The sequence below is a fragment of the Seriola lalandi genome, unplaced genomic scaffold (assembly GCF_002814215.2).
Source record: "Seriola lalandi dorsalis isolate HSWRI2012SDOR001 ecotype SW California unplaced genomic scaffold, Sedor1 jcf7180002054312, whole genome shotgun sequence".
NCBI classification, from domain to species: domain Eukaryota; kingdom Metazoa; phylum Chordata; class Actinopteri; order Carangiformes; family Carangidae; genus Seriola; species Seriola lalandi.
The window spans coordinates 314616-339946 of NW_019524865.1; the positions used below are offsets into that span (position 1 = coordinate 314616).

Genomic DNA, 25331 nt, shown 5'->3' on the forward strand with positions numbered 1-25331 from the left:
CAAAATTATGAATATTATGTTATATTTATACTATTATAATCAATGCTTCAAAATCTTATTCCATATTTCATACATTTTCATAAAGCTTTAGGTGACACCGAGTCTTTGTATGAGGCTTTGGATCTATAACATTAAACAGTCATTTATTCTGTATCACATTCAGAAATTTTAAATGCTTAATTACAATTGATTTTGTACAATACACAAAATGATCCAAGACACAAACACGCAAATTTTTGATTTAATTTATTAAGGTGACAATTTCTATATTACACATCTTTCATGTACATCTGAAATTAAACAGGGAAAAGAAAATATAGTGTTACCGTAAACCTCTTATTAAAACCATTCTTTTACAAAAGAAAATTTGTTATTGACACCATTTACAACTTGTTTTCATGTACAGGAGAGTGACAGTGGTTTAGTTGTACATGGAGGATTCTGGAGAACAAACACAAACAAAACAAAACAAAACAAAAAATAAGAGTAGTGAATTATGATATTTACATATTCGCTTAACTACTATGTACCCGGGGTTTTTATTATGTGATCGACCCAGAACGAGATTAAAATGACACTCTGCATTAAGGGGTAACAATCTGAGGCAAGAAAATGTAAATAGGCCACTTCACCAATCAACTATTCATCATGTTACATTCATTATATTACACCGACTTTGTCTCAGTATTTGTTATCCCAGGTGAAGTCACAGTCAGCCATCGAAAGGGGGCGTAACACGTGTCATCGGCTTGAGTCTCATAGCTTTTCCTCACTGGTGCAGTTTCTTCATAAGAACTTCAAAACTTCAAACTCCTCTGGGTCTGGTTCCTTCTCCACAGCAGAAGCCCAGAGTCAAGAAAAATTAATCTGACCCTTAAAAACCTGCGTGGTCGATCATCTCTGCTGGCGTCAGGTCGCTGAAAAGGACACCTGATGCCTGAGGGTGGGAATAAGGCTGCCTGAAGGCTGATGACAAGCACCACCTCACCACGCATGTGGAAACAAAAGAGCCTAGATTTACTAACCCAGACTGGAGCCTCCACATGCTGCGGGAGAAGGTGGAGGGACATTTATCTTTTTTTTTTTTTTTTAAAAAGTGTTGTGAATCCATTGTTCATCAGTAACCAAACTTTTGTCTTTTCGGTGTGTTTAAATAAATAATTCAAAAGGACAATCCAAAACGAGCAACCACACTATCTGGTGTTGTTTTTTTCTCCATACAGATAAATAAGATTAATCATCTGTTACTGTTGAGCAGATGCTGTGTAACTTCAGCCAAACCAAACCAAACAAGTATTCACAGTTATATTATAAAGACTGTTTCTGTACACGCTCAATGTTGGACTCCATGGTCGGTAAAAGCATTTGAAGGTTTCTGTTCTTGGGATCCATCATCAACAGTCCACAATCTTTTTTTTTTTTTTTTTCTTCCTAAAGTCATATCTTTAAAACACAATCTTCAAAAATGAAAGCATATGAATTGTTTCACACGAGTGTCAGACGTTAATTGTGAAGCAAATGACGTGAGAGGATTTCTGACTGTCATGAAGTGAAAATACTCAAGAGGTAAAATGTTCCTTCAAGTCTAAAATGGAAGACAAAAAAGTTTTAATAGCATCTTTCTGTTTTTTTTTTTTTAAATTCACTAAAATTGTATTTATTTTTCCCCCAATTCATTTTGTGTTTTGATTTGGGGCAAGAGAAGAGGTAAATAAGGAAGCAACTCTATCACCATCTTTCAAATGCTACATGTGAATGAAGTTTCTTTTAGAATCAAAATTTGATTTGGTTTGACTTAAATTAGATGGTTTTTTTTTTTATACTCGTATTTTTAAAGGTTTTTAATGTTCTGATACATTATGTTGAGTACATCTTGAATACACACACGCACGCACGCACACGCACGCACACATACACTATCTTAAAATACTTTCTTCATCGTCCATCCATCAAGACCACCCCACTAATTAACAGAAGGAAGGTGTAAAAAATGTCTGGATCTGATATTAAGATGAATAATCTATAAGATTCTCCCAGAATACTCTAATCTAAGACGTCCCACCCGCTACAGTCTCAGGCCCTATAAAACTAGGGTCAGGTTAAGTTCTCCTCAAGTCTTCCACATTTCTCCACCACTATAAATAATGGAGGTTATGCACAATCATGAAGTCATTCACAGATCACACACTACAGATCCAGGAACACAAACCTGTCTCTGTCTTGTTACTTAGATTAAACGCATCTACCAAACCTGTGACGCACTAACACTGTCTGTTATTTAAGAGTTAATTTAGGGGAGATCCTTTTTTCTACTATTACTGTTCAAAAAGATCCACTTAAATCATGGGGAAAAATGTGAGAGATTTAAGGTATGATGGGAGATGACATTAATGAGGATGACGACAAACTCTTCCTAAAGGGGAAAACAATCTCAGAGCAACAAAGTTTGCTTTTTTTTCCCTTTTCTTTTTTTTTTGGTGAAAACATAACCCTGTTTTAAAACAAGCGCACCCTCACAATCTGGCATTTAAAATCTAACGCTTTAGTGCAGAGCAACTTAATAAGAAGCAGGTTGGTTCCAACTTTACTGTCAGACCTTTCTGGTTATGAGATTTTGACTGTAGCTCCACGGCTCCACCCCGAAGCATGCCGTTAACATGATCACATGTTGGGAAGAAAAACTACTGCAGTCCCGTTAAAACAGATGACGTCGCTGAGGGGTGAGTTTTCAGGGATTCCCATGCATAATTTTGCGCACATTCTGAGAGACAGGAGCAGCTTCTTTGTTTTGGTTTAAAAGAATACAAAATTTTCACGTACCGATCAGGCATGGAGAGGCGTGTGCTGCGAGCGCAGTGTGCACAGCAGACGCCAGCTCTCAAATCCCAGCTCCTTTGCAACAACATGCACCCATAGAAGTACTGTACAGGTGCACGCACGCACGCACGAGCACAAACAAACAAAAACACCCTCCTATTCTGAAGAGGCTCCCTGATTTGAAACACTGGTGGTCTTTTCTTCCTTCAGACTCCTGCACCCAGTATTAAACTTCTCCTGTTTCTCTCACTCCTGCCCGAAGCCTTCTGTCTCCTCGATGGCAAACATCAGCTTCTCCTTCAGCTGCTCGTAGCTCTTGTAGGGCGGCAAGTCCAGTCTGTTAAAGCTGGGAGGAACATGAAAAAAAAACAGATTTCAGCTTGACATTGGACTTCTTCTTCTTCTTTGGTGTTTATTCAAAGACCTCCTTTACAAACAACAGAATATGAGCATCAAACAAATCAAACGACTTTTCTCCCTATTAATCCTTGTGGTTAAAAGATCTGTTCTTGTCGCTCGACTCACCACAACAAAAACACACTAAACTACACCAGGAAATATTACAACTTTCTTCAATAAACTGCTACAAACAGGCTTAGTAAGTTTTTTAAGTGACCATGTCAATTTTAAGGTTTTGATCCACACAGTCAATCTGCGGTGGATTCTGCAGCAGTCAGTCATGAACTCACCACGTGTGACTTCTGGGAAGCCAGTTTTCTTTTCCCACCTTCTCGATACAGAACTTCTGCGGACCATTACTTCCTGTAAAGTGAAGCGCAGGTCAGTAGGAGCTTGAACGATCACGGTTAATTTAACACATCATGATCAGTAAGACACGTAAAAGAAACAAACGGCGATGCCTGGCTTTACAATCTCAAAAACATGTGTAGCAATGTGCTACTTTGAGTACAACTTAAACAGAAGAAGAACAGGTTTACACAAAATAAAAACCGAAGAGAGCTTTATCCAGACGCTAAGTTTAGATGCATATTTCATCTGCATTTACAATTAAATGCCAACTTATTTTTCTGAAATTATTACCCATAAGGTCAGCGAAGCCTCCTACAGGCAGGCGACAGGTACCGGTGACAAACTGCAGCAGCCTCATCCTCTTCTCATTGTCCATCTCCTTTATGAACTGCAGGGGAAGTGGGGAAGTTAGTGTGCACACAAATACACCAAAGCCTACTTTTAGAAAAACATGTGTTGTATTTTCTTGGGATTTTTGTAAAAGGAACCACAAAGTATAAACCTGAGCTTCTCTGTATCTGAAGCTGCAGCACCGCACATTTAAATCTCAGTTCCAACACCTGTGCTACCACCTACCTGCCGACTGGCTTACTATTTAATCAGAACAATAACAGAACATTATCCCGCTCAAAAATGAGAACAAAATCCTATGTAAATACAGGCACTGATAATTATGAAACTAAACATTAACATAATATAACTAAGGCTCACATAAGTAAACTTATCAAATTGTCATCTTTCCACCAAAGTCACTGACCTATACTCCTTAGATCCAGAATATACAGAATCTATATTAAAGTAAAAAAGAGTTTAAATTGATAAACAGGTCACTACTTCTGCTGCACACTGACCTGCCAGAACCAGATGATCTGTTTGCTGCTGCGAGCATAGTGTCTGTAGATTGTGTTTCTCTGCCAGTCTGCGAGGTCAATCTCCTGCATACCACACAGCATTACCTGTAACAGGACACAACATATTTATATGTTTTATACGTGTCATTTTAATTGATCTAGGAAAGCCGTTACAGATGTCAGACAGGTGGTCCTCTTTAGTGCATCCCATAGCGCATCATGTATCACTTGAATGGTAGAGTTTCTGGATTCATTCATACCTCCAGCTCTTTGGCGTCAAAGTACTGCAGGTACTGCTGAGGGAGGACCTCGTTGAAGCCTTCAAAGAAAGCCTGCGTCTGCTCCTCCACCCCTCTGGACAGCCTCCACTCTGCGACCAGCCTGCGGAAGTGCGACCATGCGTATGCAGATGTTACAACTCAAAGTGCAGTAATACTGAGTTTCTCCGTGTGCTTCATTTTCAAGGAAACTAAATTCTAACCGTAGAAAACGTGGAAACTGTGTATTGAAATCAAAATGCTGTAAAACTGTATCTAGTAAAACCCACCGGATGTACTCCTCCTTGTTCTCCTCGGTGACTTGGATGTCTCCTCCTCCTGGCTTCAGCTCATGGGTGGTGATTTCCCCCAGGATCTCTTTGTCAACAGAGAAGAACATCTCCAGGCCACACTCCTCGATGTTGTTATCCCTACAGAGCAGCGCAGACAGTTACACCACTATTCCCCTCTCTGTTGCTCCTGTTATATCCATATTACATCCCTTCACTCAAATGAATGGGTGACATGGTGTTTTGACATCGTGCACATACAGATAGTTTCGGGTTTATACAGCGAGTCCCTGTGTTCTGGATGAATGATACATTGTTGATAACAATAAAACAAATGTGAGTGAGAATGGATCTCATCAGATATTTGCTGTGTGGTCGTTTTTCCTTAAAATGCAATGTGATACTTCGATAAACTAAGATAATTTAGTCTGTCTCTCTGCTTCTGAAATTCCAGCAAGTGAACTCTCTATGACTAGCCCTGTTGTTGTAAAGTCTGGACCACTCTGCAGACTTCAGACTTAAGACTCAGGCTCGAGACTTAAACCAGGTTTTACATTTTGAGCTACAGTGAGACATCAGGAAATCACATCATCCGCTCATGCCAGCAATACAATTAGCACATTTAAGAACTAGAGCTGTGTCTGAAACTTACTGAGTTCCATTTCACTTTTCAATCCATGAATGAAATACAGGAGGTGAACACCAACTTAAACACGTGTATTATATTACCACATCTGTCAAACATCCTTCCAACGTGGCTCTGTTTACTCACTTGATCCATATGAGTGAATTGTAAAACTCAGGATCTATTGACTCCAGGTCTTTGAGGGCCAGCGGCTTGTTCAGGATGCGCTTGTAAAACGGCAGCGAGAAACCAGTGTCGATGAACTTGCCATGGAAAAGAGCCTGAAGGGCAGAAACAAAGGCTGTTTAATTGTCGAAAACACAAAACGCTAGAAACTATTCTTACACTGATCTTTCTTGTCACGCTAAGGAAAATTACAGCGTGTGTGATAATAATGACCAACCATGGCAATGAAGCGTCCTATGAACTTGAAATACTTGAGGTGGTCGGGGTTGATGTAGGAGGCGGGGTTGATCTGGAGACAGTAGTTATCTTTACCGGCATATTCAAACAGGCAGTACATGGGGTTCAAGACTTCATGGGACAACAGGAAGAACCACTCCCTGGAGAAGAGGAGACAACAGGAATGAAAAGACGTAGCCAGCTGGATACCTAACATATTAAAGAGTAGGGAGCAGTGGGGCAAATTCCTCTAATTCTTTAAAGACACTGCCAGTATAAAGACAGAAAACAGTCCAGGTGTGAGCCAAAGTCAGAGCAGATTTCAGAGAAACCATGTTACAAAAAGAAAAATCATCCTCCATAAAATATTCAAAGGAGCCTTCAGCTGTAGAAGTTGTGATAAAGACAAATAAAACCAATGATTCTAGAAGCAAAAACTACAATAAACAACCATAATGAACCAGGCATTTATAACCATTTACATTCAGTCATTTTTTAACTTACCTGGCGACGCCTCCATAATCAAGACCCTCCTCTCCAGGGAAGATGATCCAGAGTCTCCTTCGCAAATCTTGAGCATTGAAGCTCATTATCTAAAACAGAGACAATGCAGGTTGACAGGTTGGTGGTGGAATCACTACATTACACAACAGCATCTTAGTTAATTTTGTGAAACAGTGCTGCAGCTCTTAAAAGATTAAAAACATTTTATACTGAGCAGCGAAAGTAAATAACTTCATCGATAAGGTCAAAAGAAATGATACGTGCCTTTATCACTACTTAAATTGAGACATCCCGTTTTTAAATAAAGTCTCCATTAACTGAAGTTAAAACACTTTTAAGACCTTAAACTTGCTTCATTTAAGATTTTTTTTGTTGATTTGTTTAAGGTGGTAATTACACAGATTTTTGAGTGCAGCAGAAAAAAGTAATGACCTAGAAAACATCACTTTAGCCAGAGGCAGAGTAAGTGAGGCACATTTTCTGAATAGCAGACCAAGCACCAGGCTGGGAGTAAAAGCACGTCTTCCTGAACTGTGTGGCTGGGGGTGGGGCTCGGGTTGGGGCTCGGGCTCGGGGCGGGTCACCTTACCTGCTGAAACGAGTCCTCAAACAGGGTTTTTCTGGACACGGTGATCTTGATGTGTTGAGGCATTGACAGTTGCTGGAGAAAAGGGAAAATGCCCGAAGCAGTTAAAACGTGAAATGTGCTTTCAGTTCTGACATGATTTCATTCAGGACGCAGTTAACAGCTGCTACGAAAGACTCACAACATTACTTGTATAAATTGCAGACGTGATTAAGTCTATGGGTATAATATGCTACATGCTTTTGCTGCTGCGTGATGATATATCGACGTGATTCATCCTGTCCTGAAAAATCTGCTCATAAGAAGTGAAATCTTTTATAATTTTGCCTTTAACAAATGTATTTAAAGTGAATGTGTTGTATAAAAGCCAATTACATTTTATAAAAGATTATCTAATGTGTTAATAATTAACTGTAAACTGTTCTGATCCTCGCTGACTGAACTCAATGCCTATTCACGCTGGTGAAATCTAAAATAAAAAAATGGTGACCATATATCGTGAAGAGCGCATGACATGAAATGATACAGAATACACTGGAGGACGAGTGTAAGTCAGGAACTCAAACACACACTTATCTATGATGAGTTTTAAAATCTTTTGAGATTTTTCAGCTCAGTGGATAGAAACGTCAGCAGCCAAATCTTGTTTGTAATAGTTTAGCTGCATTTCCAAAAGACAAGTGCAGCTCAGACTCACACCAGGTGTCTCTGTTGCATCTTTCTGTTTGCATAAAAGCTCTATGATTCATCAGCTGTTTATCACACAGTATGATAGGACTCAACATTGATAAGTACAGTCTATTGGATCCATCTGGCACGGTATATGAAAAGAATTTGCAAGATTGATGTTATGGCAAGAGTATACAGGCGCCATAATGTGAGTGGATTGGACAATTGTGTGCCAAGACTGCAGATATTCATTTTAACGGGCCTCTTGCTTTGTGGTTGAAGGAGTGTCAATCAGTGAAATGACCCGCTGCAGTTCTCCAGTGGCAGCCGATTGCTGATCCCTTACATATAATATCCAATAAACAGGGTGTGAATTGAAGCGGTACGCCTGATGCAGCTAGAAAAGAACCATGCGCTTTAAGAATAAGTAACCAGCGCACACTGATATACTTTGACCCTTACCTGGCACCAGAATCTGAAGTACTGTACTTTGGCTTTGAAGTCTCGAACATACGTGATCTGTGGCCCATTTTCACTGTGAAGGAAGAAGAACAGACTCTTACTATGTTTCAGTATTTTAAAGCATATTAATTATTTCTTTAACATGTTTTTGTTTTGTTTATTTATGTGTTACTGAAGCTGATATTTGTTGCTGTTCCCGTGTGCCGTTATGACTTTCGTGTTGCTGCTGCTGCCATTAAGACAAATATTCTCTCAGAGACAATTAAATGATCTTATTTTGAAGTTTAGTTTTCCACCAGATCTGATGTAATTCCAAAAAGTATTATGGTACACAAGTCTTTGACATATATGCACATATGCGCGTGCGTGTGTGTCACATTCTTATAAACATTCACCAAACTGGTTTTTCCCCCACTGTAACCGAACCAAGTAATTACTTTCGAGTTACGCTCACAGGTTATTATCATGAGTCAGCCGAGGTGCTACACGGGTGAGAATGTCAGAATGAAAGAGGCTCGGTGACCCATTTATCATATCAGGATAAAGCATCACAAGCTCTAAAAATAGAGGGGGATTTCAGAGACAATGAGTCAGGAACAAACGGCCTGGTACAACAGAGAGAAGGGGTTTATATATTAAATAATGTCACTGTCAAATCCTAGCTAAACTGAAAAATAGATACCTATCAGCATCAAGTCATAATACCAGCTTTATTAGTTCACTTAAAGAGTTCATATTTAACATTATGACTGTGGTTTTCTCTTGACTTGTTCATTTCTGGTATGTAGAAATGCTAGAAAAACTAAAGCCAAACTGTTATTGCTCCGGGCAATATGTATCCAAGGTGTGATAGTTACAAAGGAGCTGCTTGTATATGTATGTGTTTTACTGCCACTCACCACCCACGATTCATTAAGTTCATTCAATCGTCTCAGTTTTTTCTAGCGACAGACTGTTGTAATTTAACTTTTTCAAAGTTAACTTCCCCTGATTCATGTGCTTCAGCCTGTGGGTGATTTCCTTATTTCTCAGAAAGTCTTTGGGAAACAGGAAGCGTGTTTATGTTTATAGAAACACTCAAATGAGTCAGTTTTGAGTCACAAAGGTTAAATACTTAAAGGCCTTGTTCTAAAGCAAAGAAAACAAAAACATACAAGGCAAAGGTGACTCCAGTTGGTCATTACCCAGAGTCAAAGATCACAGATGACCTGAAGCCTCTTTTTAGGAACAAAATAATGTGATTTATGCGATTCTTAAAAGTCTGAAGATTTTGAGTAAGAGGAAATCAATATGGTGGAGGACATACAGTGAGGACTTTCCAGTGCGAGGGTCGATGTAGGTGGTGGTTCTCCTGTTGTGGTCCACGAAGTAGGGAATACCATCTACTGTGAACCTCATCTCCCAGCCCTCCGGGAGCGGCTTCTCATTGAGCAACCTAAAAAAAAAAAACTGAGTGGATCAATATTCAGTGATGGATCATTATATTATATCAAATACAAGCACAGTGCATTTACATTTTCATCTGATACGCATGTTATCTGAAGTGACAGCAGAGGAGTATGCACACTCACCCCTGTGTCCGTGGGTCCTCCCACTGCGTAGACCGTGTAGGGTGATGTACGAAATAAACTCTGCCATTGGTGTCCGTTCTCTTCTCTGAAAGACATAATAACAATTATATTAAACCTGATGCAAAACAGAGGCAATTCAGGCTGACCACTAGACAACAGTAAAACCTTTAAGCCCTCTAACTTAATACTTTTGAGATATTGGAGGTTTAGAGTGATTATGTCATTTACCACAGACCATAGTGGCCTTAATCTATGTCCTATTTTTTGTATGCCAAGCAAACGTGTTGGTCATAATCAAAGAGAAGCACTCATGCATACACCTACAGTTTAACAAACATTCAACAATGCAAATAAGTCCCGTAGCAAACATCAGATGTTCCACTGTATATTAATGGAGCTGTGAGACAAGAGATCTGCTCAGACACAAGCAGGTATGCTGCTGATAGCACGCGCTCCCTGAGGTAGATCAAGGTCCAGTATAATGAAATTGAGTAATAATCAGATTAGTCCACAGATCCTGAAATAAAAGCAACAAATCTGCAGAATTGTTTGGTCAAAATCCGGGAAAAGCAACAAACTATGAAGCATTTGGTTGTTTTTGCTGCACTGGGAGAAACACAAAACAGAGCCCACACACACACACACACACACACACACACACACACACACACACACACACACACACACACACACACCATTTCTGATCTGCACAGTATTCAAGTATTTAACCATCTTGTACATGACGTGGAAGTAAGTAGTTTATGTGTGCATGTTCATGATTACGAAAGCACCACCGGCCAAGTGGACTGCCTCATCAAATAGGAATTCAGCTACAGCTATAAATTACACAGTCGCTTGAAGTCATTGTTGAAAGCTACACATCTTAAACAAACAACAAACTTCTCGAGCAAAACCCTGATAAGAAAAGTAATGTGGAGCATTTTTGACACACATTATTATTGTTGAATAAAATCCAAGCGCTGGCGAGCTAAATGTGTCTCATTGATGTCTCAGATGTATGCGTGTATTTAAACGGAAAAGCCTTCATGATCTGAATCTTACCCCATCCATGTGGCAGAGGCCCCAGAGGATCAAACTCCTTATTCTGAGTGGCTGAGACCTGGTCTTGTAGCTACGGAGCAGATAAGCAGAGAAGTGTGTATGAATAAAATATGGTTGTTTGAGAGTCATAAACTGCAATAATCAAAAAACATGAACAGGTTACAGCAGACAGTACAAATACTTCCAACTGAAATATAACCTTGATCTGCCTATTAACGGGTTACAGTGAGCGCAGATACCAGTAAACATGTTGAAATATCAGCATTAGGGGAAGAACTCAGAAAAACACGGAGGTGACACATATCTGTTTCGTCCCACACAGGAAAACCAAAAAGCCATTGCACATAGAAGTTACCATATTCCAGTCTATTAACGCCCACATCACCAGTGTGGTATCACTTTACAAAGAGGAAGTCTCACCCCGAATATGAACCGCTGGTTGAACTGTTGCATGGCGCCCTGCAGCTGGCTGCGCTGGTGCTGCCACTGCTCGTAGTTACGCACCGTCTCCATTGTGGGGCGCTGCCACGTGGTGGTTCGCGTGATGTGGTCGACGAAGTAGACACGCCCCATCTGGTCGACGCGACGCTCCCAGCTAAAGACAAACGAAATGAGGGAAGCCATTGAGACCAATTCATTTATCACATAGATTTTAAATTGAAATTGACGACTTGATATCAAAAATGATCACCAGCCATGTCAATAAAGTTTTGGAAAGAGGCAGAAAAGAAGAAGAACGAGGATTAAAATACGTTTCTAAGGTGGACATGATCCATTGGGTCCACATCACTCTGCCCTATCAGTTCAAACAGGGGATGTGGAAAAAGACTGGATGAGCAAATGCATCAAAGAATAAAGTGAAATATCAATGTGGTAAATGAAGGAGGCACAGCAAACGAGCCACATGCTGCTCTCAGCAAATTACACATGAGACAGTTCAGCCAAAAAATCAAAGAGAAACATCCGGAGGCTTCGGTGACCTGCAGTCGACACAGTGTGCAGGTTTTACACCTCAGTCCTATGTATAATCTGAAAAGACCGACTTAACAACAGACACGCTGGCAACCTGCCTGTGCAATAACAATGAGCTTAGATTAATCTTCATTTTGAAAAACTTTTTCTTTCTTTTTTTTTTTTTTTTTTTTTTTTTTAAGTAACAACCTGTTTACAGCAGGAATTTGCAGAGCAAGATTCCTTTGTATAGTTGCAGCAGCAGAGGCCTGTCTTCACTCAAACTATGTCATTCGCCAACTAAAGTGCACTGGTCTTCACTGCAAGCCAGTTCTTTATTTTTTATTTTATCGACACCTGCACTTGATCCATGTTTACCGGCCAACAGTCGTCTTCATCCCTGCCTTTTATTGGTGCACTGCTACATTTCTTGGCACTTTACTGCCACAAACTGCAACATGATACCATCATCAACAAGCACATGGACATACACGTTTGTCCCTGTGCGGGTGCCAGTAGAGTGTTAGATACAAACAAAATGGGAACCCATTAATGGTCAAAACACCACAGGTTCACCTTGAAGTGGTTACTGTTTCAGTGCAGTTCTGTCTTTGTCCAGCATATCTTTTGAGTAGAGGCAGTTCTATTTGATCTACTTCTAGTATTACAACTGATAAACCTGTAAGAAAGAAAAACTAGTCTACTGCTCTCTGTATCTGAGAAGAGAAAGATCAAATGAGAAAGACTTTTTACCCAGGGGGCAAAGGTTCGGGGCGTTCCCACGTTGTTCTCTTTTCCACGTGATCGACAAAATACACCCTGCCGTTCGGATCCACCCTCTGCTCCCACCTAGATAAAACATCGACAGTAAACTTCAGGACAGCGGGTAATGGTGCACGACTTCAGCCATTAAGGTTCTATATAGATTTAAAATAGGTATGAAGATATGAGTCATCCTACTGCAAAAAAAAAAGAGAAAAAAAAGCAGCAAATAGCCAGTGAAGGTCACGACGTTGCCACAATGATGACACTATAAAAGCAGAAAAAGGAATTACAGTCACAAGCCGAAGAGACAGACAAGAGAAATAGATAGTGACGATAATGGGGTGTTTTAATTACAACCCCAGTATAAATGTAAAACAGATGTAATTAATGTTATAACACATCCGTGTTGTTTTCTACAGATGAACAAGTAACACGTCACCCTTTCCTTTAATAATGATGTTGTGTGTGTGTTTTCTTTTTTCATCTTTCAGTAAAGATCTTTGCAGGTTGAAACGTTGCTGCTTTCTGGGAGCTAATAGCACAGTGTGCGGATCTTTTTTTCTTGCTTTTGCCTTGATATGAAATCTTAACTAATCCTAACAACACATTGCTGTCCTCACACTCGCACGTCCTTGATAGACACACACTTTCATTTACTCATATATGGCTTCAGGAAAGAATAAATGCTAAACTTCACTAATGCTGTTTTCTTATCGAGCCGGAGTAAATGTTATCCCAAAGTCTGATTGACTATGTTTTGCTGAAAGAAAACCAAATTTCTTTGCGACACACTAATCTATGGAGGATTATTCATTCATGAATTAAAGAATTAATTTCTAAACGGTTTACTTAATGAGTGTTTTATGCTGTTCTTGTAAATACATTTTTAAATTGTTCATTTATAAATTCTTTTTACAATTTCCTATTTTTAACGCCTATTAAAATATGAAATTGAGAAAATGCTTTATTTCTTTTCCTGTAACATCCTCCATACTAATCCTCCTCTGAGTGATAAATCCAATTTCTTTCTTCATGAACTCTCTGTGATGAAGTGTTTTTTGTCTTTGTTCCATTCCTCTCAATTTTTATTATACTAAGCAGCAACACATATAAACAGCTGTTTGGCTTGGGTATTAGTGACAGGAACAGTGAACAGCAGCTACTCCATCTACTGCACTGTACCATCAGCACTTGATACCAATGATAGCAATAACGAAATGGGAGCTAACCCGAGGGGCAGCGGCCCGGTGTTGACAGCGGGGACCCTGGGAGTGACTACAGGGGTGATGGTCGGCTGTCTGGTCGCTGCAGCTCCAGAGCCCGAGGCCGGCGTGGAGTTCCTGTCTGAGCCTGCCGACGGACTTGAGTCTGGGGTTGATGAGGGTCCTGAGGCCGGTGTTCGCACTGGTGTATCAGAACCTGACTGGGCATCACTGCCGTCAGCTGGTGCAGAGCCGTTGCTGGAGGACGCTGATGAAAGACCGGGACGGGACAATCCCACATAGACAATTCAGTTTAATTCTATCAAGGCGGACGGGTTTCGGAACTTGAGTTGGCAAAGAAACAACAGCAGATTTAATTAAAGACGTAACAATGACACAGTAAGGCCTAATTATTATTTGTGCTGTTTCTCAGCATGTGAATATGTCTCGCGTTTAAGTAAACCGCCTGTACAAACAATGTCATTCAGAGTGTTGGCCCATTTCCCAACTTAGCTTCAGGGTGAATTTTTGACATTAATTAGATTGTGACAAAGTAAGTGTAAGCGTAAGAGAAAGAGCACTTATATTAATAATATTTGTGTCTAGGACAGACCAGCACGGGACCTTCCTTCTTTAAATATCTTACCTGGTGAAGAGGTGGGTCTGCGGGGGGTTGGAGGAGGAGGTCTGGAGGGCCTGGGTGGCCGGAGAGGCTTCAAGCTCCCCGATGACACCAAGGGAGACCCTGTGCTGTTCGCTGACCTCCGGCCACTGGGAGAAGACTTGTGCTCTGCACCATCCACAGCTGGAGAGCTGTCTCGACTCTGCCTGTGAGGAGCGACGGTGGACGGGGGTAAATAAAGCAGGAAAAAAAACAACAACAAAAAAAAAAAAAACAGAAACTAGAAATGTGACACTAGCGAAACTCGACTGAAGATGAAAAGGCACTGTACTTTATGGCATGATCCCCATTAGGTTGTGATTCCCCGTTTGATGTACCTGAAATAAAAAACACAGGATAAAGGAAGCAGAATAAAGGAGTTTCTATTCACACAAAACACAACCAGTCTAACAAACAAAAACATGTTCTATCTAATGTGACTGTACTAAACCCTGCTGACAAAAAACAGAAAACATAACCTAGATATCTGGACAGTAAACACAAATGTTTTGCTTAATTATCTCACACCTTTAAACTAAGATTTCATACTTCGAGGATGGAAACCATTTATAAATGTGCTCATTTCCTGTTGCTTCCACCAACTGTATCTTTTACAGATGTAATGAAATAAAATTGAACAGGCCTGCATGCTTTTGACTTAAACTCTCTTCAGCTTCTGTGACTCACTGTGATGGTCAGCCTTGGCCATGGCGAACATCTCCGGGTCGACGGTCATGCCGTCCAGGCAGACAGACAGATCTCCCACCACATCTGACTGGTCTCTGTCTGCACACAGCTGTAAGGTCTGCACCACCTCAGAGACTACGTTCAGACGACAAAAAAATACAACACGGTTAGAGTAAAAACAACGACAACTGAAACACATTTCCCGATATTAATGATGCAGTCATATCACTCAGTGACGAGATGCACTGTCCCTTCACATTTCAAGTCAAATCAGCAACATAAAGTAATTTTCCTCTAAACGCACCACACCAGTTCTTCACTTCACTCAGTGAAAAGAGACATAACCATTTAAATTACAACAAATGTTCTCAATAAATGAGAGGAACAGGAGAACACTGTTAGATCTGCTGTTCCTGCTCAGGCTGAATGTTTGTTCTTGCTGTAGTAATGAGGGGCTCATTTATAACAAACATAAAACATGTTCAAATTACAAGTAATTTAAATTACAAAGTTGTGGGAATCGGTGTGTACTTTTCCTGTTCTGGAAACATGGAACATCAAACAGCTCTCGACATGTGAATCATACCCAGAGTTCACCATCATTAGCATTGCTGGACAGGGTCCATGTGTAAAAAATTACCCAGCAAGGGGCTGAATTGAGTCTTTATGAGAAACAAACCAAAGATAAACAGCACAAAAATCTACCAGGGCAAAAGGGGATGACAAAAAAAACAAAACAAAACAAAAAATCTCCTTCTAAAATGTAAAGTAGAGCACGTCACTGATTTATTCTTTATTCTGAAACGCCTGATAAGCTGCATCTGTAACTGCTTTGAAATACTTTCTGTATTTTAGGGCTGCCTGATTTTTTAAAAAGGGATCAAGAGCCTCAAGGGAAGAGGAAAAGAGGCCGGCCAAAGAACACCTGGCGATGGGATCTGCAGAAAGACATCAGGAAGCTGGGATACACCTGGTATCAGACAGAAAAGAAAGCTAATGACCCAGAACTCTGGAGGTCCCTCGTCGACAGTCTATACTCCCAGAGGGAGAGTGTCAGGCATAAGTAAGCGAGTCATCTGCCTCAAACTGGTTAATTAAAACCTTTTTTTAATGTCCACATTTTACTTGACTGCTGTAACACAGTTATATCAACCTTTATCACAAGAAAATAGGTCTTTACCGAAACCTCTGTTGTGTAGGAAGTGATGCATTTTACATTTCTAGCAGCTGTTTGAAGTAAATAAAACAAAAACAGCTGCTGTGGCAGGAACAGCCAGAACTGCTGAACAGACAAAGGATCATCAACAGGACAACCGAACAAATACACCTCACACTGCACGAAAAAGCAAAGCTAGATGTCATTAAAAAAAGAAAAAAAAGCAATGTTAGCTTTTTTTTTAGACTCCATACACAAAGTAAAAATCATGTTGGACAACATAGATTTTCAGCCTAAATTGTGAGTCTCACATGGAACCCCAGCTCTGAACCAGACCAGGGTCTGATCTACCTGAATTATATATCAAAGACACATCTTAATAACATAAAGATGCAAGAGGAATGTTTGCATGTTTCTACCCACACTGCAGACTGCAGTTAACCAAATCACTCTGAAATACACAATGAATGAATGTCATCTGCGATGTGTGGGAACGGTAAAAGTTTTTCAGCAAAGACGCACAAACAGGACATTGTGAGGGGACTTTGCTCGTATTGTTGTAGAAAAGTGGAGCAGAAAAGAAAAAAGACCATCTAGAACTGCTTTGTGTGTACGTGCATCATATACTCACTTTTCATGTCATTAGACTTGAGCGTGTCGCTGATGTCCAGCATGGCCATGCCTAGCAACACGTCGGACTTCAGGGTCTGGTGGCTCCACACGCGAAACGACAGTTTGCTGAATGGAGTCACAATCCTGATGAAACAAACAGACACATTTGTACTTTTGATTGAAAGACAGAGCGATGCCTTGCTTTTGTCCACAGAGGAAGCAGGGGGACTCACTACCAGGGTCTTCACCAACATTTTATTAATCACAATTTTTAAGCTCAGCAGCTTCTTGCAGCTCCTTCCTGACATTTCCATCTAAATTTACAAGCATTCAGTCTAAATGAAAGGAACTGGCATTAAAGACAATAACAAGAGTAAGTAATTCCACACATGGGATATCACCGTCTTAACCAATAAATACTGTTAATTCACATTATTGCTAGCTGTTTGGAGGTTGTAATAAAAAAAACTTATTTAGCTGGTAAAGAAGTGAAACCACTGTGTCTGTGTGAGCAAAATAAAGTCTTTGTTTTGTGGTGAAAGCAACTCATAGACAATGAAGTTCATAAGCTATTCAGGGACAACGAGTGTCTGAAACCATCACTATGACAGTTGTTTAGCTAGTTCCCTCAGCGCCCCCCAGGAAAAGACATTTGTGGACACATGGGCTCAGGTCCGGTTACATCCCATAGTAAACACTTGTTATATAATAACTACCCCCATGGGTACAAGAGAAACTGTAGGAGAACTCTATATTAAGAAGGTCGCAGTGCACAGCAGAAGATCCTGGACAGACTAAAATTAAGAGGACATCTGATGTGTGAATATGTTGGACCGCGGGAAGTCGAGAGGTGTGAGTGCACTAAATGTCCAGTATACGTGTGGAAACAGGATTCCTGTAAATGAACCGGACGCACTCTCTCACCGCCGTGTGGCATTCTACATATCAGCGCAGCCAATTAAAACCACATGGAGATAGCGTATCTTCTCTTTAAACTGTTCACACACCATTACCCTCAAGTGGAGAGAAAATCCTTCCCAAACCCAAAGAGCTGGTGACTCATTCAGAACCAACTCTGCTGCAGGAAAAAAAAACATCTTGATCAAGATCATATCTTACACCAGCAATTTTAAGGAACTATTTTTCTTTTTTCACAAGCTTATGAGAAACTCCTCAAGGCCCTGGACAGCTTTCTCAGGAAACTATGATGATGTGCAGTCAGCAGTTGTTTTTTACCATATGTTTCGTCCTCAAAACCAAAGCCCAAATTGCTACAGTGTTTTCATTCATCTGTTTAACTCTGGGGAATTTGAACAATGGTAGTTGTACTCTCTTCACTCAGCGGCGCAGGCACTGACTGCTGTGTGCTTTTGTATGTTTTCTTTACAAGCTTCAAGAAATTTGAAGTACCTTCAATATTTCTTGTACTACATCAGTAACGGCTAATCACCAAGGCACATTGGTTTTAGATGCCTTTGCAGTCTGCAGTTCAACATGTGCTGTGACAGGACTTGAACAAAAAGAGCAAAGTGCTAAGACTTCCTCAAAAATCACTTAGAAGTAAAACTTTAACCACAATCTGTACACGCATAAAAATCTATGCTAGAATCTGGTTTGTTAGTTGATACTTTTTGCTTTCCATAATTTTGTTTTTTTTATTACTGATGTATCCTCTTTACACCTTCATGTTTTTAACATCTTTGTTCATCGTGTGGGATATGAAAACGTAAGATTCGAACACAGTCATAGAAAGTTGGCGTCTTGGTCGTAGCTCAGTTATGAAATTCTAGCACGCCACAGAGCGTCTCTCCAGCCGGGCTGCTGACAGAGCTGTCAGCTGGACACCGGAGCTGAGAGAATCAGAGTGGCCAACAGAAACAAGTCATGCAGTCCACGTTCTGCTGCTCTCCGGTCACATGTCTCCGTCTCTGCTGCCATCACAGTTAGTTTTGTGGTTTGAGAATTTTATCACTTGGTCTCCTGCCACAGTGTCGCTCCTGTATTGCTCTGTGTACACTGAGGCAGGTAAAGAAAAGTGAAGTGAGTCAACTTGAGGTCTTCTCGGCTGATGCGCAGACTTTTAAGGAGGCGCCATATTAAGACGAATAATTAGGGTAAGGTGGCTCTCATAGCTGAGTAAACTGACTCTTAGATGTTTTCTCTGAATGTGCAAACAGTGGCATTCACTCTGTGCCCTATCCCAGTGATTGAATTCTGATTATCACAAATATGATCAAACGATATTTGGGTCTGGTAATCGTGGAAAGACTTTGACTCACACAGTGAGCGGCTGCTTCCATTTGGGGCTGTGCGTGTTGTTGCATTTCTCTGTTTTCTTGGACTGGCCCTCGACTGTCACTTCCACATAAGGACTGGGACCGAACCAGTTTTTCTTGTTCTCTTTCAGTTTTGCTGAGAGCACTGAAACAGGAAGAAGAGACGGCGTAGCGGACAGTCAGCCACAGTGGTGCCAGAAGAAGACAAAGAAAGATGTGATCAGCAGAAGGAAGACAACAGTAACAGTAATTTAGGAACGGGGAAATACTGTGTGTGGCATGACATGACTGCAATGTAACCAGGATTTAAAAGATATAAATTACAAGCATGCTAACTTTTGTCTGGCTAGAGAAGCAGTGCGTTTACCACTTAAAAATTTACCTCTTGTGACTATTAAAATATTCTTTGCAGCAAACGTATGATAATTCAGGATTTACCCCTAATTTCCATTATCTAGACCACGTAATCATCGATGGACATAACTACATAATTAAACACACAAGGCAACGAAGACCAGGCAGAGTTCAAAGTTCTCAAAACTTTTTTCACAACAGACATATTGACTTGCTATAGTAAAAAAAAAGCACAGCTGTTTCTAATAATATTAAAAATGCATCTGTTCTATTGAAGTGTCCCCGTGAGCCGTGACGGTGACTGACAGCGAGCCGGCATGAACAACACCAGGACTCTGAGACCGAAGCACCTAAATGGAATTTAGCCGTCTGTCATTTCATTATTTACACCTGTGCTTTTCTTACTGTGACACGTCAAAATGTCCTGTGTGGGAAAAAAAACAACAACGTGGAAATATAAAAGAACTGAACCTGATATTTTCATTTGAACCTTGGTCCACTTTGATAAAGACTGAAGACTCACCAATGATTTGCAGCTGTGCCTTCATAGGGTAACCATTGGAAGTGCCCGGCTTGGTGACTCCACTGGCCATGACATAGGGCTGGGATAAAAGCCTGCAGCACAGACACAACACATCATTAGTGATGACAAATCAGTTTCCTAAAGCGTAAACATGAGATCACGTACAGTATATGTAGCTCATAATATGAAAAGACATGGAAAAATTACAGGCAAAAAAAAAAAAAAAACAACACTTATTAAACACTTTTATCTGTTTCCGCTTGAAGCATGAACCAGGTTTAAACCCCAAAATTAAGCTGTGTTTTCCTGTCTGTATTCACAGAACAAGAAAAGCAAGAAAGACAGTAAATTAACTAGTCTCAATCTGGTTTTTAAACACAGCTCACTGAGCCTCCATAATAACCCATGTAGCCCACAGGCATGTGAGGTATTATAATACTGCATATACAAGTTTTGATGACATCTAATTCTTTTTCCGTCAGAGGTAAAATGCACTTACTGTAAATCGCTTTGGACAAAAGCATCAGCCAGATGAATATAATGTCATGTAATGTAATAAAGGCCATCTGGAGTGTGTGCTTTAAATGAAGGAGAGGTTATGTTCCCTTCCTGGAATATATCCTGAATACTAAACAGCATCACATCAGCTGTTAAAAAATTTGCATTCAAACTTGCAACAGCAGAACAGACTGACTGTATGCTCACAATATATAACAATGAACCTGAAGTCAAACAAGCTTGTAACTCTGTTAAGAGTTACCCGTCAGACTGTCTTGTGAAACACACAGACTGCACCGTCATGGAAGGTAATAAAAGACGAAGGTCAAACCAGGTCACTTTAAAACTGACTGCACAATACAACCTGTGTCTGACGGCCTCATACAGCTGACTGCAAACAGAGGCACACAAGGAGCCGCACAACTGTCAATGACAATGCATTCAGGTTATCCTGAGGCGCTGTTCTAAACAACTTCAACTGCTTTTTAACTTAGATTTCTAAACATCTGTGTATTGTTATGTAGGTATACATGATTACAATGTCCAGGGTCACAGCCTATCACGTTTTCCTTTATACTTACAGTGCTTTCAGAAAGTATTCAGACCCCCTTACATTCATTTTTCTCCCTCATCAACCAACACTCCATATCCCATAACGACAAAGACAGAACAGAATTCTTGCAAATTTATTAAAATAGGAAAAATTGAAATTGACAGAAGTGTACAGACACTTTACTCAGTAGTTACTTGAAGCACATTGGGTAGTGATGACAGCCTTGAGTCTTCGTGGGTATGACACTAAGAGCTGAAGCCAAACAGTTCAATCTTGGTTTCGTCAGAGAATCTTTTTCCTCAGTCCTTTAGGTGCAAACTCCCAAGCAGCTTTCATGTGTCTTTTAGTTAGGAGAGGCTTCTGTCTGGAAACTCTGCCATAAAGCCCAGATCGGTGGAGTGCTGCAGTGATGATTTGTCCCTCTGGAAGTTTCTTCAATTTCCACACAGGATCTCTGGAGCTCAGCCAGAGTGACCATCAGCTCTGGGAAAAGTCCTGGTTGTTCCAAACTTCTTCCATTCAAGAATTATGGAGGTGGGGCGTCGTGTAGCGTAGTGGTCTAAGCAGGCACCCCATGTATAGAGGCTACAGTCCTCGCTGCAGTTGGCCCCGGTTCGAATCCCGCATCGGACGGCCTTTCGCTGCATGTCATTCCCCCTCTCTGCCTCCCTGTTTCCTGTCTCTCTCCACTATACTATCAAATAAAGGCATTAAAAGCCCAAAAAATATACTAAAAAACAAACAAAAAAAAAAATTATGGAGGCCACTGTGCTGTTGGGACCCTCCAATGCAGCCGAAAATTGTTTGTAGCCTTGTCCAGATCTGTGCCTCGACTCAATCCTGTCTGTGATCTTTTTGTTCTGATCTGCATTGTCAGCTGGGAGACCTCATGCAGACAGGTGTGTACCTTTCCAAATCGTGTCCAACCGGCTGAATTTACCACAGGTGGACTCTAATCAAGGTGTATAAACAGTGTCATAGCAAAGGGTCTGAATATTTAGGGAAAACATTAATTTAAATGATTTTTAGCATGAGGCTGCACCATAACAAAATGTGAAAAAACTGAAGGCATCTGAACACTTTGTGAAGGCATTGTATACCTCAGGTAGTGATTTCCTACATGCCTCTTTGTAAAATGCTATTAAGGACCATGAATTGGTTGCTATGGTGTGCTAACCAAGTAAATTGTCAACACTGAGAAGTGCTTACAATCCTGGCTGCTACACATAAATTCAAAGCTCAACACTGCAGAAGAAACTTATGGAGAAATGTTTATGTTTGCTTCTTCTGTGATGGATTGTTCCTGGTACAATTCTAGAAACATTATTGTAAACTGGCAGCTCTAAAAAGAAACCTGTCACCAAGACCTGATGTTTACGATTTCAGTTTTAGATCAATGGAACATTTTCACTGACTCCAATGAAGCTGTAATGGAAACATCATTACAAGAAACACTGGCAACAACGTGACCTGGTTTTGGAGATCATTTTCCACTTTAAATATGTAAAAACTGTTCATATAATGTCCTCTTACGAAAATCCAATCGCAACTCAGCAGCATCACTGACAAATGTGTCAATCAAGGGGGCAGAGAAAGGAAAAAGAAACACTAACAAAAGGAAATCAGTTCCGGTGACCTTTCCTAGAATCTTGGTCTGATGCGTCATTGAATAATGCATGTTCTTCAGTCTATCTCGTCCAGTATGCCCGTGGCAGAGCAGGAGAAAGTGAGGAGCTCCTGGGTAAACTTTCACTTTGGCTACTGCTTTAGTCTCTGTCAATAATTCATTGCAACTGCTGACTTTGCAGCCTCATGAGCAGGCTGACCGTGTTTTGTAGATGAGGGTATTCGCTGAATATTAAACTCTAAAATGTCCTGCCTTGACTTGAATATTCTAACCAGCTATAGAACATCACCCACAGGCCAGTAAATTGCTCCATGTCTTTGGCTGTAGAGCTCTGTATAACCTCTCTTAAGATCAGCAAAATCTCTAACACTTGTCCACGCCACATCAACAACAGGCTGAAGTTGTATTGTTCCCAATGAAAATCAAACATGACTCAAGCCAGGAGTCATGTTGGATATATTGTGATGGATAATTAATAGTATTAATTTTTCATGTAACAGCAAAGAAAACTGAACACAAAAGCAGCAGCCAGTCCTCCCTGTTCACTCCCCAGATGACTGAACAGTTGACACTGCCTGTAGTGAACAACAATGACAGACAAGGACACAAACACACACAATCAAACTTGCCAAGTTGTGGATGAGTAATAACTGTAACAAAACAAATCATTGTCTATTTCCCTCGACACTTATCTGCTTCTCCCACATAACTGCAATTATCCAAGGAGAAAAAACTATGCAGTCAAAACAGCTGCTGTGAGGGGAAACACTGGAAAAACAGCCTCATAATCTCAATAATATAGTTTGACAGCTACTGGATATTCAACTATTGAGCTTAAATTGGCAAACTATGTCTTACAGCTGGTTCCCTCGGCTCATCTGAAGAATCAGTACTTCTATATTTTATTTTTAGATTAAATTATTACTGTTTAATATAGAATGCACTATGTCGTATTGAAGGGCCACTCCTGGCGTTTCCCAAAAGCTTCATATTTTGGGTTGTATGTAAGCAGCACCAAGCTAACATATATTCAGTGGAGTTTGACGTACTGTCCTCTCCACGTAGCTCAGTAAAAACAACTCTAACCAGTTTAATTCCAGCTGTCAACAAGTCCTATTATTATTGACAAAGACACTCCTATTTGTAATTATCACCCCTCTACATTCCCTTCCTGGTAAAATAAGATAACAAACGTTGGCAAAGATTACATAATTTAATCCAACTAGCAATGGATAACGAGCTAACGCTAGCTATGTTAGCCGAACAGCAAAGGAACAGTTTGTCCTCATTAGCTGACGAACAGCACTACCGTCAAACAGTATGTGTATTTACAGTAGTGGAGTGGTGGCACGACTTGCTGAGTACGTGTTGAATGTCAGTTCTGACAGCCTGCTGCTGCCATCCCAGCCCGGCTAACCGCTAGCATACTAGCTCATGTCATCATCATGGCTGGCTGGAAATCCCAAAGTCCAACGGCTGTGAAAAAAAAACAAATACCACCGGTGATAGCTCGAGTAACTGACTTATATCACTTACCCGGATCCCAAGGGAGGTTGTGAAAACCAAGCTGGTAAAGCTGCTGTGAACTCCCAGCCCTTGGTGTGAAGGATGTTTGGGTTTCAGTCGGGGTTTCACTTCAAGGAAGAAGAAACTTCCACCATCTTCGTAAGCTCACGTCATGTGACCGAAACAAGGTGGGGCGCACGCTACTCCCACCTCGTGCTGTGATTGGACCAGAGTTGGGGCGAGATGGACCAATGAACCGTTAGTAAACATGCTGACGCATTTAAGGTGCCTGCAATTCGTACTGTCAATAATCATAACAGAAATTTTCATCAATGAAATCTCTTGCAACAAAAATGATTTTTGCAGTATTTTTTTCTTTGAAAAATTAAAACATACATAATAGGAAGCTAATAAAATCAACTATATCTTTTCATTTTTTTTTTTTTAAATGTTAAAAAAAAAGTAATTTGTTAAGAAACATATCTTTTATGTGCACTGCGATGCTGCGATTCATTGTTTTAACACTGTACATGGCAGTATTACAGAGCAGCATGTCTGTGTTTCTTCTAGTGTTCTGGCTGTTCCTAAATAAAAAGTTTCACGAAAGGCAGCGTCGATATTAATATCTAATATTTGCTATTTAAGAATATATGCTCTTCATGATTCATGTAAAACCTTTATTACATAACGGTAATGACATTCCTGCTCCTTTCCTCTGTTTTTATTCACAGTACTTGCGGATGATGACTCAACTGCAAACAGCAGATGTCATTGTTGGACTTTGCAGGTGGCTGCTGCAGACCATGATGTAAATCAGTCACCATTTTCTCTTCACAGAGGGTATTTACAACTCACTAAATTATATGTTATATGCTATAATTTATGAATATTACAACAGAAATAAATGTAAAAAAAAAAAAAATTGTGCCCTCATACTTTTCGGACATTGTGTGACACATTCAGTGTCTTTCAAAAATGCATTGACAAGGAAATTGAATCCGACAATTGCTGTAGATAGATTGTGGAACATTTGAAAAGTTTTGTTTGTCACTACAGCGAAAACTCAAAATAGTGTGCTCAGGACCATGTAGTGTATCTACTGCATTTTAATAAT

The 25331-nt window shown here is 40.3% G+C and overlaps 1 protein-coding gene across 1 annotated transcript; it reads right to left on the bottom strand.

The window, feature by feature from the left end:
* Positions 1-229: 229 nt before the first annotated feature.
* Positions 230-24405, bottom strand: itchb (itchy E3 ubiquitin protein ligase b). The gene is made up of 24 exons (XM_023406584.2): positions 24248-24405; positions 20034-20125; positions 19160-19301; positions 16900-17024; positions 15113-15247; positions 14718-14763; positions 14411-14592; positions 13792-14032; positions 12551-12646; positions 11267-11441; positions 10847-10916; positions 9785-9869; positions 9520-9648; positions 8214-8286; positions 7086-7157; positions 6497-6585; positions 5994-6153; positions 5738-5871; positions 4966-5106; positions 4679-4799; positions 4419-4523; positions 3859-3955; positions 3507-3579; positions 230-3163 (listed from the first exon to the last, which is right to left on the bottom strand). The coding sequence occupies exons 2-24, from the start codon at positions 20101-20103 to the stop codon at positions 3064-3066; spliced, it is 2661 nt and encodes an 886-aa protein (XP_023262352.1). The 5' UTR covers positions 20104-20125; positions 24248-24405; the 3' UTR covers positions 230-3063.
* Between the last annotated feature and the right edge of the window lie 926 nt (positions 24406-25331).

Excerpts from the sequence above, each read along its gene's own strand:
- itchb (XM_023406584.2), bottom strand. The coding sequence starts at position 20,103 with ATGGCCAGTGGAGTCACCAAGCCGGGCACTTCCAATGGTTACCCTATG. Across the intron at positions 17,025-19,159 it reads TGGAAGCAGCCGCTCACTGT|GATTGTGACTCCATTCAGCA; the intron begins GTGAGTCAAAGT and ends TTGTTTCATCAG. Across the intron at positions 9,649-9,784 it reads GAGGACCCACGGACACAGGG|GTTGCTCAATGAGAAGCCGC; the intron begins GTGAGTGTGCAT and ends TTTTTTTTTTAG.